Source organism: Apus apus, chromosome 3, assembly GCF_020740795.1.
Source record: "Apus apus isolate bApuApu2 chromosome 3, bApuApu2.pri.cur, whole genome shotgun sequence".
Taxonomy (NCBI): Eukaryota; Metazoa; Chordata; class Aves; order Apodiformes; family Apodidae; genus Apus; species Apus apus.
In genome coordinates, this window is record NC_067284.1 from 48,558,512 (window position 1) to 48,571,351 (window position 12,840).

Below are 12,840 nucleotides of genomic sequence, written 5' to 3' on the forward strand. Positions count from 1 at the left end.
TAATGAAGTCAAGGCAGCTGTTATTCAGCAGGAAAACCAACTTGCTGGGCTAGGAATTCCAGCAGACTGTTTGTGGCAACCTCAGGATTGAATTCCATGTCATTTTCTAATCTTTTTTAAACTGCTTAGATACAGGAATTCAGAGGAATGAAAAGTTTTTAGCATTGCTCTAACTCTTTACGCTGATGTCAATAATGCTGAAGGCTTTTAAAAATCTTACTCCTAGATGTGTGACATGTGATGAGTATTTGTCATTAAATGCTGGTAATGGAAATTAGTCTGGAGACACAGTGGGAAATTACAGAACATTGAACAAGATTTCAAGGAAATGTATTCCTTTGGTGGGGTTTTTTTGTGTATTTTAATGACTTTGGTGTTGCTTTAATTTTTCTCCAGTGGTGCCAAGAGCAAGCCTTACCTTACTGTTGATCAGATGATGGAATTCATAAATTTTAAGCAACGTGATCCACGATTAAATGAAATCCTTTATCCACCATTAAAACAAGAACAAGTTCAACAACTGATTGAGAAGTATGAACCCAACAGTAATCTAGCAAAGAAAGGTCAGTGGTTTTAAAATTCTCACTGTACTCGGTTTCTGATTTGAAACAATGACTCAATTATCCTACAGGGCATGCTAAAGCAAAATGTGGTTCAGAATCAAAGTGTATTCCCTGCTATCTCCTTTTGGATTATGCAAGCCTGCAAGACATTGTGTGGTTGATTTTGAAATGTATTTGGTTGGGATCAATTTAGGAAGGATGGGGATGGTTTCAGTATTTAGTTTTCAGTATGTGTAATTGATAATTGAGAATAGTTGCTCTGGTATGCAAACTTCAGCAGAATCCTCACTATCACAATGACTGTTTACCAGCATCTGAAATGTAAAGTCTAAAGAAACAATTGGTGGCATTGAAACTGAGATGATTATAATTCTATCATTTAATAATAGCAATAAGTCCAGCCCTCTGCTTTCTGATAAAGTGGTACACAAAGTAAGATGTGAGAGTAGCTGAGTGTGTTTCGTGATAATAATCACAGAAAATTTCCTTTTGAAAATCTTGAGAGTTGTCAGGGCTTAACTGGGCATTTTGCCAAAATCAGTGAGAGAACTCCTGCCCACATCTCTGCAGCTTTTTGCTACCACCACAAGTCTTAAAATAGCATTGAATTTGTGTCTGCATCCTGTTTTATTGCAATCCGCATATCCTAATGATTACCCCAGCTTTTAATGTGTTCATACCTGAAAAAGACATCTGATATGTAAAAATTGTTTTGGTCTAGAGATTTTGGATCTAGAGGAAACAAAAAGAGATCTTTTCCAAAGGTCTAGTTTAACTGAAGGCACTCCTGCCCCTCTCCCTGGAAGCCTTCTGACCTAGATGGCTTCCGAAAGGAAACCGGTGGCTCTTGATGCCATAATCAGTGTTGTCTCAAGGCAGCACTCTTGTTATTTTTCTCCTAAGGCTTCTTATTTTTTTTAGTCTAATCAAATTTAATTTTTCCTGAGGTTTTGAGGGAGGGTTAAATCCTGCTTTTTTTGTCATGCTTATGCAAACTGTCTTTTGACCAGTGAGAATACCAGCATGAGTAGATGACAACACATTGTGACTTCTCCTTTCTCAGCCATGCAAATATTAGAATATAGCTCTGTGCTTACCTTATTTCACATCAGCAACAGGAAAGTCTGATACCTGAAAGACCATTCTTATTACCCAAGTGTTGGCACTTCATATAAACCAAATAAAATATTTAGTAGGAGGTGTTGCTAGCATGCTAGCAGAACACCAATCAAAATTAAGTCACCTTCTGACTAGCAATAAGGAGGAAGCATGAAACAAACCTCAGAGAAGGGTGTTGTGATTGGTTTGTCCTAGCACCATCCAAGTAGAATTCGCAGGACATCTCCAGCTCATTCTAATTTATGTTGGTGCACACATTTGCTGCAGGCACTTCCTCTTCCACAGGTGCCTCTCTTTGTGGGTATGATTTACATTGATCTTATAGAACCAGTTTTCACAGAAAATGCTAAGTTTAAGAACAGAAAGACAGATCTAGAGAATTAATTTGTTTTGTGGGTTGGTTTTTGTTTTTTTTTCCTCTTCAAACTTGTGCACTGAGGTCCAGAAAGCTCTTGACAGAGCCGACACAACCTGCGAGCCACCTCTGTGCTGCATCTCTTGTACGGCACCAAAACTGGCAACAGAGCTGTAGCAACTGGCACATACTGCTAACCATGCTCCACTGCCAATCACAGTCTTACTTTCTTAAAGTTACAGGAGCTGGCTAATCAGTAGCATGGGCACACAGTATTTTCTGTACATCTGCTCTGGGTTGGGATTGCAATTTGCTGTATATTAAATGAAGTGTAGGTGTGCACTTAATCCTACACTCAGAGAATAATTACAAACAAATGCTGCACGTCTGTAAAATGTCACCAAAATATAACACTGCATATTCAAAATAATGATTTAACCTTTTGATGTGATGTTTTGTGAAAGAGATTGTCACTCAGGCTTTCTGCTGTTGGAAAGGACTGTTCCTAGGCTGGATTGCAGGGATGGCAGCCCAAAGTGACACACTTCAGTGACATTTTCCCTGCCACTGAAACTATGCTCAGGCACCAAGCAGAGATGCTATTTTCAGGAGACCTGTGGATGTTCAAACCATGGTTAGATGTGGTCCTGCTATACATCAGTGAACTTGTTGCCCTTAACTTCTCAAATCTGCTGCTCAGAAATTCTGCTACATCTATTGACATTAGCATTGCTAATGTCTCCTTATTTGTTGGGAGGGAGGTGAGGTAGGGATGGAAGTAGGATGTTGGGAATGGCCTCAGTGATGTCTGTAAGAGCACGTAGAAACTTCAGGACACCCGGACCAGCAGCTAAAAAAGTTAAGAAGATAGCAGAAGTCTTCATCCAGTGTAGTTCTGGAAAAGGAAATAAATGGTGAAGGTCTGTCCGCTTTCATATTTGTTTCTGTAGAAATTCTGTGTTTAATTACTCAGGCAGTCTATCCTATGTTCAGATGTCCCACTGAAATAAAGGGTTTGATATTCAATATACCCATGAAATAATCCCAGCAATTCTGTGTAATTTGAGCTTTTAAACCTGTATAGTCTCTGTTTAAACTGCCAGAGAAAATTACTTTTGCAAAAGACTGAAACAAAGTTAGTGGCAAGTGTCCTTATTTTTCAGGTGTTCTGTAAGGCCACAAGGCCTAGATTTTTAATCATCTACAAAGTTAGACAAAATGTATATTGTCATTTTTTCTCTCTCTTTTTTTTTTTTTTTTTTTTTCCTGAGCACAGTAGGGCATGTCAAGATGCAAAATTAAATTCAATACTTGGTATTCACAAGGATTAAAAGCATTTGCTAAAAGCATTTATGCTCTGGGGGTAAGATTTCATGTTTGCAAAATGCAGAACATCCTGGCCTTGAGGTAATAACTGCTTAAGTTTGTGAGTGGTGTGGGAAGAGAGTATAGGAATATAAAAATCTCATATGTTTCATTTCCTTGAACATCACTTAAAGCTGAATTCCCAAGGTTGTTGAAATGCAATTTCTGGGTGATTCTGGACAGAAGCACAAACTCGGGTACCTGGACTACTTCTGAGAGTGTGATGCACATGCTTTTTAGCAAATAAAATTTTCTGCATTGAAATGTTCTTTTAAATAGAATTAGGGATTTTTCCTTGAAAACTTAAATCCAAATTAATAAAATAGAGACTATGTGCCTTCATACAGCAGCCTCACTGCTTGCACCTGCTACCCTCCTTGGACAGTTCTAGACCTTCACTCATCTGATGATTCTATCTTCTGATTTCCCATCTAACTGTATTCATGATCTGTGCACAGCCACTGTAAAACAGTATTCTCTTTGAACTTAATTATTCTCTCATAGCTAAATAAACAAATTTCTAAAGAAGGGTTGTACTGGCTTAACTTTCACAGCACTAGTTTAATGTTTTTTGACATCTGATAATTCTCTGTTCCTCAGAATGCCATTATAGCCCTTTTTTCTGTGCCTGTTGCAGTTTAATTACAGTATTTTCAACACAGTAAGCAAGAACTGGACATAATATTTTACAGTTATACAACATGGCTCTTCAGGTACCTGGTAAAATCAAATGCCAGCATACTTACTGGATAAAGGCCTCAGGTTGCAGTTTTGAGTAAAAAGGCTGCCCGTGCTCCTGCTTATTGTAAATATATTTTTAGGTGTTTTATTGCTGGGATGCAACTGAGCTTCTGTAACATCAGCTGATATGTGGGCTTGACATCTACATGGGTTAAGCATCTGGAGTAGTATTTTATTGTGACTGAAGCAAGCTGTTGTGATTAATGCTTTGTGTCATACAGTGAAGGAGATTAATGCACTATATATAGCATGTCTCCTTATCAGGTGGAAGCAGAAGGAAGTTCCTGGTGCTGCAGAACAGTCTCACTGTCAGCAAAACCATGCTGGGGGCTGGTAGGGCTGGTTAAGTAGCATCTTATCATTTGGTATTTCCAGGTTGTAAAGCATTTGCATTGGGTGACTGGCATAACTGCTAAATGTATTCCCTTTCAAATTACAAGGTTGATAATGGGATTTCTATTAATAAATCAGTTGCCAAGTGGTTGTCTGGGAATTTCCTTATTTGCTTCTGTTTCTAAGGAGGCTTGTATAAAAGTAAGTTGTTCAGCATCTTTTTACATTATGGATGAGAGATGGAACATCAGTGCTATGTTTCAGTTGTCTCTGCTTGCAGTGTCCGGGCTCCTGGGAATGATAGTGCTGGTTTTCTGGAATTATGTGAAATTTACCACATTCATCACAAATTCTGCACAAAAATTTGCTATCTGTTCATGACTTAAAAATGCAATTAATTTCTAAAAGCTTGTAAGTTCAAAGGACCGCGGAGCTTTGAGAGCTCAAATCTCAGTTAAAACTTTGCTTCTGAAACTAGTAAGTGTTTTGAAAACTACTGAGTAAATCTTGATTCTAGGGGCATCCTGTGTCTCTTAAATACTTCAGGCATGCAAGAATAAAAGCTATACTCATGTACCAGACTAGCAGTGAAGAATACGAAACCTAAGCCTGTTAGGGAGAGGAGATGTGAAAAAGCTGGACTTGTGCTATAGCAATAAAATATATGTTTCCTGCCATCCTTGTGGATGGGAGCAAGGTAAGGGTTAGGTTATTATTATCCATTATTTTTAAAGTGGTTTTTGTTGGGAGATATTTTCTTGACTGAAGTTAAAGCTTTAAAAATAGAGTCTGGAAATGCTTTGGAGGTTTTCCTGGCCAGTGGATCTGTGCACCAGATTGTACTTACTAGAGGGCATCTTTGAGATAAATAATGGCATAAAGTTGCTAATTTTTTTCTCTTAAGTATGCGTTTGTTGAAATAATATCTCTGCCTATTTAATTTTAAAATGCAAAAACTGTAGGTCTGTACAGAATAAAGAGCTTTCTTCTTATAGTTCACAGTGTTTCCTTCTCCAGATTTTCCCAGCTACCTATTTGGAAATACTGTGTGTCAGTGTTAGACATGTATTTAGCATGATTGCAGGCAAGCTGGTTCCTTTACTCTCCTTGAATTCCAGTATTAATTCTGTTTTACTAGTGCAAACTTATCAGTAGTTGCTGTGCTGGGTTTTTCTTAGGTAATAAAATAAATTAAGCAATTAACATTAGTTTAAGTTATATTTCATTTTATATAGCATCTACTACATGAGTTTTTCTCATGGCAGCCTGAACACCAGACAGTATTCACTTCAGCATAACTGGGTTTTTCTTGCCTTAAACATCAATACATTTTAAACACTTTCATCCCACCACATTAAATTCTCCTTTTAGTAACTGCTTAAGAATAATTACACATTGGAGCCTTTCGATGGCAGAAGGGGGTCATTTCCTAGGCAACAGATTTTAATGGCAAAAACAAGTACCATGGAACTGTGGCTACACTTTTAAGACATACTTCATAATATTTAAAGCGTAAATCCTGATATATAAACCATTCGGGCACATGGTGGGGTTTTCTGGCACTGAAATATTTATAGGAAGTATTACAAAGTGGTTGAAATCTTTTGGCCTTTTAACTACAACTTTGGAAATTAAGAATATTTACCCGAAAACCTGTTAACTTTAGGATTTTCAGGGCTTTCTAGCATTCCAATTGTACAAGAGGAGAGCTCTAAGAATTATTTATCATTCTCAAATGATGACAGAACAATAGATCCCAGTCACAATTTCTTGCTCTTTAAAATGTATAAGCCACACAAAAGTCATAGCTTATCCCATGCTGTCAGCAATAAGTTCTGAGTTGCTTTCCAGAAGGCCTTTTAAAAATTACTTTAAAATACATGTGTGTGTGTATACACATATATGCAACAAATGTTAGCATGGAAAATGTATCACCATAATAAGTTAACGGAAGCTATACTTGAATACAATACATTTGCAGCATATGTTTCTATAATGCGTTATGTTTTCTTTTTAGTTGCTTGATTTTTAGTTACTAGGTAAGCTGTAAAATTCATTTCAGATCCTGCAGTAGTTTGGAAGATTGCACCTGAAGTAAAAGACTAAACACTGTAAAAATCTTTTAGAATGGAAAATCTTCAATTATGAGGGTTTTTTTGCATCTCCTTTAAAGGTAAAGTGCTTCATCTTTCTAACTTAACTATTAACAACTTGATAACATAAAATGAAACAGTGATATGGACTAGTAATGATGGATTTTACAATGCTGAACAAACACATGGTAGTATTTGACTTAGTAAAAAGCAGAAGTTTTTACCTTCTTCGGTTGCATTTTAAAAGTGTAGGACCTGGCTTGGATCTGAGAGCCATACACATAGAGTTAATTTTTGCAGTTGGCACTCTAATTAATGGTAGCATTCATAAAAAATATGTTTAGGGTTCCAGGGAGGGCAAGTTTCCTGATCTTCTGTGTATAACACAGGTACTTTGAACAAAGCATGAGCTTTGCAGAAATGCTTTTTGGGCCTTGATATCTGGTATCAGGAGTAGCTCTGCTGATGCATGGGTTCATGAAGGGCAGTCCTGTTTGACTAACCTCATCTTCCTCTATGACAGGGTGGCCCACTTATTGGGCAAGGGAAGAGCTGTGGATGTTGTCTACCTTGACTTTAGGAAGGGCTTTGACAGTTTCCCACAGCACTGTCCAGGAGAAGCTGGCTGCTCATGGCTTGGACAGGCATCCTCTTCACTGGGTAAAAAAGACATCTGGAGAGCAGAGCCCACACAGTTGCGTTCAATGAAGTTAAATCCCGTTGGTAGCCCATCACGAGTGATGTTCCCCAGGGCTCAGTGCTGGGACTCCTCCTGTTTAACGTCTTTATTGGTTATTTGGATGAGGGAATAGAGGACACCCTTAGTAGGTTTGCAGACAGCACTAAGCTGGGTGGAAGTGTCGATCCATTTGAGGGTAGGGAAGCTCTTCAGAGGGATCTAGACAGGATTATCAATGGGCTGAGGCAAATTGCATGAGGTTCAATAAGGACAAATGTGTTCTGCACTTCCACAGCAGTGCTACAGGGGAGGAGTGGCTGGAGAGCTGCCCAGCAGAGAGGGCCCTGGGGGTATTGATTGACAGCTGGCTGAACATGAGCCAGCAGTGTGCCCAGGTAGCCAAGAAGGCCAATGGCATCCTGGCCTGCATCAGGAATAGTGTGACCAGCAGAAGCAGGGAGGTGATCCTGCCCCTGTACTCAGCCTTGGTGAGGCCACACCTTGAGTGCTGTGTGCAGTTCTGGGCACTGCAGTACAGGAAGGACATCAAGGTGCTGGAGAGGGTGCAGAGAAGGGCAGCTAGGCTGATTAGGGGTCTGGAGAACAGGTCTCATGAGGAGAGGCTGAGGGAGCTGGGGCTGTTCAGCCTGGAGAAGAGGAGGCTGAGGGGAGACCTCATTGCTCTCTACAATTACCTGAAAGGCAGTTGTGGTGAGGTGGTTATTGGCCTCTTCTGCCTAGTGACTAGTGATAGGACAAGAGGAAATGGGGTCAAGTTGCACCAGGGGAGGTTCAGATTAGATATTAGGAAAAAATTATTCACAGAAAGAGTGGTGAGACATCGGAACAGGCTGCCCAGGGAAGTGGTAGAGGCACCATCCCTGGAGGAGTTCGGAAAACAGGTAGTGCTTTGGGAAATGGTTTAGTGGTTATGGGGATGTAGGGCTGACAGTTGGACTTGATCTTGAAGGTCTTTTCCAACCTGAAGAATTGTATGATTCTGTGATATTATTGAAACTGTGCCCAGTGTGAAATGGACAGAGCTACAGTGGAATTTTTATCTGCAGAACTTAAGCTAGTTGTGAAAATCTCTTTCAGCAGACAGAACAGACTGTTCACTCATATGGAAGCTGACAACAACAGTAACTCCTGATCCATGTCCTGGGAGCCTGATAGACCACTTGATGGACCCCAGGCTTCAACTCTATCTTCTACCATCGAAAACAGGTTAAAAAACCTGGGGTGAGAGGACTGCAAAGCAAACATGAGTAGAGGTTTTGGGGTACATGTAGGGGCTGCATCGTTCCCTTCAGCTGGAGCTTTTGCTCAGCAATAAGCGGAGAGAGTCTTACATCAATACTGTGTTTCAAGGGTTATGGAGACACTTATTTCAGCTGCTGCCTGCCTAGATTGTGTTTAACTCAACTTCAGACTATCAGAGCCCATAAATAGAAAACTTCAAAAGTAAAACAGCTTCTTTGTGCTTGTTGCTGTTTTACTGCCTCTTTTATGGAACACAGGAACATATTCAATTTTAGCAGCAGGATTTATTATTTGAAGATGACTATCAGATAAAGTTTACTTATGAAAAACATAAAGCAGCATGGACTCAAGTGCTGAAGGAAACAAATATGGATAAACTTTGAATAAACATTATGGGGTTTGCCTCTTCATTATGAGAGCTGCAAAGGGCCTTTGAGGACAAAGGGAATAAAGAGCACTGTGATCCAGTGGGTGACATCTAGAACTGGTGGCAGAAGAGTGCCATTTTCCTGGTTCTGCCACAGATGAGCTCACTGACATTTGGTCATGCCCTTTCATGTGCCATTTTGTTTTTTGCCTCATCCTGTGGTCGATTCAACTAACTAAACAGTCAATCTGTGCCTTGAGGAGTTTGCAATGATCTGAGAGTCTTTTGGTATGTTTGGTATCTGTCATAACAGGGCTGCTAACATAGTTGGAGTATGTGCACTACTAAAGTACAAGGACCATATGAGGAAGTTTCTCTAGTAATGTCAGATGTAATCATCTACTTTAGCAGTATCCTTTAGCTGGAATATGTCTGTTGCCTATAAATACATCAGGGTTAGATGCTGGGGAGGCAGAAAAAAATGGTAAGATGAAAGACAATGTTGGCAGGAGAACACAGAGGTATCAAGTGACCTTGAATTAATTTAGGCTGGAAATTAAGGGACATTTCCTAACAATATGGTTCTGGCACATCCTACTAGAGGTAGTAAAGAGGGCAAAAAAAGCAGTTATTAAGATAGAGCTCGATTTGTTTATGAAGGGATTGTCAAATGCAGTGCCTGCAGCTGGAGAACCAAGCTCTGAAGAACAGACAAGGAAGTCTGAGGCCTCTTCTTAGTTTATATGAACTGTCTTTGCAAAGCCATGCCTTTATTCTTTTTCACTTCTCTTTAATATTAATCTCTTATTCAATTGGAGGAGTTTCTGGAAGTAAAAATATTAGCTTCAGTAAAGGCTTTTTCCTAGGTTTTTCCCCATCCGTATCATGCCTGCCCTCTATCTTATCTTTTCCCACTATGCTTCAGAACACTGTTTTTGGCAAGTGCATTAATAGCTTATGTAGAGAAGTATCACTTCAGAGGGAAAAAAAAAAAACTTATGTATTTTTAGATGTCTTTTAATGCAGCTTAGCAACTGGAAGTAAGCCAACATTTAATATCATTACATCTCCCAGGATCACTCCGAGTCATTCTACAGGGCAAGTTTTTTAGAGATTTGGGAAGACGGTGACATTCCAGTAGTGGTCGCCTTTCAAGTCTGTCAGAAATAACTGTAGTATTGCTGGGATTAATGGTATTTTTATCTGTCTGATTTAAAATCTTCCACTTATCTAGTTGTCTGCCTGTGTTAGAAATCCACTCTGTCAAAAAGGGCTCATTCCACTGCTAGCTAGAAACTAGTACGAAGGTGTTTTTGTACTGTTTCTAGACATTTAATTTGATCTAAACTATCTGTCGTCTCGTGTCCCGTAAGGGATATCCTGTCAGAAGCAATATCTTACTACATCTGTGCTTAAAAGTAAACAGCAGGTGGAAGATGGGCTTGTGTCCGTAAAACCCTGTGATCCCACAGACTTTCCATCCACAGTAATTTTTGTGGATGGTTGCAGTTTGGGCTCAAAGTGTTCAGAAATAACAAGCGTAAGATGTCTGCTGGGAGACTTGGGTCTCACTGTGTTTGCCTTTGCTTCATTTGTCCTGATGTAATGAATGAGACCTGCCCAGGTTCTAGGGCCCTTAGCACCTTCTTCTCCTGGATCATGGTCCAGATATCAACTGTAGTCCAGAGCAGCAGCTTTGTGTGCATCTACACTGTCGTTATGGTAGGAAAGTGAGTCTTGAGGACAGAGTTCCTTGACACTGCTGGAACATCTTTTACATTACTGTGCTGCTGTGCCTTAGCTTGCAGTGTCAACTGAAATCATCAAGGTGTGAATTCATTATAGTTTTTAATACACAAGGCCCCACTCTTGGGCAAAGACCTGGAAGACAGTAGCTGAGGCTTGCTGATGTACAGACTGCACAAATTAGGCCAGCACTTTGAAGCAAAATTTAATTTGGACAGGGAACAAAAAAGAAAAAAGAAGAAAAGTAAATGCCTGCCAAGAAATAAGCTGCAGTCCCATGTGGTTCTCTAGCTAATTTTAGATGTAGCACTTCATAGTCCAACTTGGAGATGATGTGGACCCCTGCTTCAATTTTAGGACTTAGAAGAGATTGCTTGCTTATCTACACTACAGTGGGATTTCTCCCCACTTCCTTAAAAATTATTAAATATTCAGATTTGTATATATATATGTCTTCTAATATTTTAGAAACTGTTTTGATTTAAAGAAAGAGATATCTGTAGCTGAAAAGAGAGGATGAAAACCAGTAAGAAACTGCTTGATACTACATACAGGGATCTGATTAAATGTGAACTGTAACACAGATGTGCTTGATACCAGATACTGGACACTTGCATGTTTATTAGCTACCATAGGCATATTTTTATATATATATTTACATAGAATTTGCTATTATTGAAACACTAGTTTAAACTGTATCAGGAATTATGCTCCTTAATGCACCACCTGTGCTTACCAGAATCTCTGAACTCTGGCCATGCTTTGTCATAGCAGAGGTTTTTAAAGCTCTTGTGGGCTTTTGGATTATCAATATCCACTAAAGTAAATGTAACATACAAATGCTGAGGAAAAGAAAATATTGAGTCTTTAACATCTTCCCTGATTATGCGTGTGTTTTACTGTTTTCTAGCAGTATTAGAGAAAAATGCACGTATTTCATAGGCTGTAGCCCTGTGGGCTAGAGCCCTTTTTTCTTGGGTGTTTCAAAAAAGCCGAAAAAACCTGTGACTCTAATAAAATAAATAGCATGATCAACACTGCACAGTGACTTTAAGATCTTGTAAAAATGCCAACAGGCACAAGATTTGGAATATTTGTTTCTTCTCAGGTGACACTCCATCTTCCTTATCTTCCCTTCCCTTTTGAGGTGGCAGTGTCCTTGGAATGCTCCCACAGTTTTAATTGTGATTGCAAATGCTCTTTATAATAAAAATACATTAGTATTTGATGTTGTTTGTCTAGAAGCTTATAGGAAATATTTCCTTCCTAAAGCAAACCATCTTGAGATGCAGTGCTTCTGAAACCCATTTTAAAAAGCCGTTTTCCATTTGCAAACATGTTCTTGCAAAAAAATAAAATTCTATCCAATGTTAATTTTCTCTGTGCACTTGTACGGATGATAAAATGGATATGATAGCTTCATTGGAATGACAAGCCTTTCTGATTCAAACATACTGAATTCTGCCTTACTTGGCTGATGATCTTTACTCTGCAAAGTATTCTGGATCTGTGTTCTTCAGCATGTGGTATTTCTGCATGGCTTAACTGATACTGAGCAAGCTCTTTTATGTATGCTACTTAAGCACAACATGCTTACCCCCTCATGTTTTCCCTTGCTGACTGCTGGTCTGTCAGTAAGCATTTATTTCTGATATTGTACAGGAGTTACCATTCTCTGTTTGTTTATATTCAGATTTCCCTGTGTCCTATTACAATATACCCACTCAAGAGTAGCGCGATGACTCTTGCTCTATTTCGTTTTTATTAAGTTTTCTGTTTCTTTTTCAAGAACAGGTTGCCAGATAAAACTTGTTTTGGTTTGTGGCCAGGGAGCTGTCTAGTGACCAAAAGTAGTTGAGCAAGTATAACTAAGAGCAGAATTTTTTCCTTGAAGTTTAGAAATCTGAAATACAATTTGAACACAACAGGATATTGTCCTGGTTTGATTTTCAAGGATTTAAGCAATGAGACAACCAATAAAGCCTCTACAAGACTGTTTCCTCATGCAGTTAGTTCTAGCAATGCCAGGCTTTTTCAGACACTCACCCCAAGTCTTCCATTGCTTGCTCTGACCTTGTTACCTGGTTCTGCCTTTGACCTCTGTAACTGTTCTTCCTCATCCTTATAATTTACACTTAAAAAAACTTGTTGACAGTTGTATGACTGCCACTTTGGTTTTACATAACTTGATCTTTTTTGTCGCATATACTGTGACA

The 12,840-nt window shown here is 39.1% G+C and overlaps 1 protein-coding gene across 6 annotated transcripts in view; it reads left to right on the plus strand.

Moving 5' to 3' along the window:
- The window catches only part of PLCB1 (phospholipase C beta 1), a 406,490-nt gene that overhangs the window by 262,169 nt on the left and 131,481 nt on the right, over positions 1 to 12,840 (plus strand). For all 6 annotated transcript variants that reach the window (XM_051615377.1, XM_051615376.1, XM_051615378.1 and 3 more), the window contains exon 9: positions 397 to 563. In XM_051615377.1, the coding sequence (XP_051471337.1) occupies positions 397 to 563 (167 nt within the window). The remainder of the gene's footprint in view (positions 1 to 396; positions 564 to 12,840) is intronic.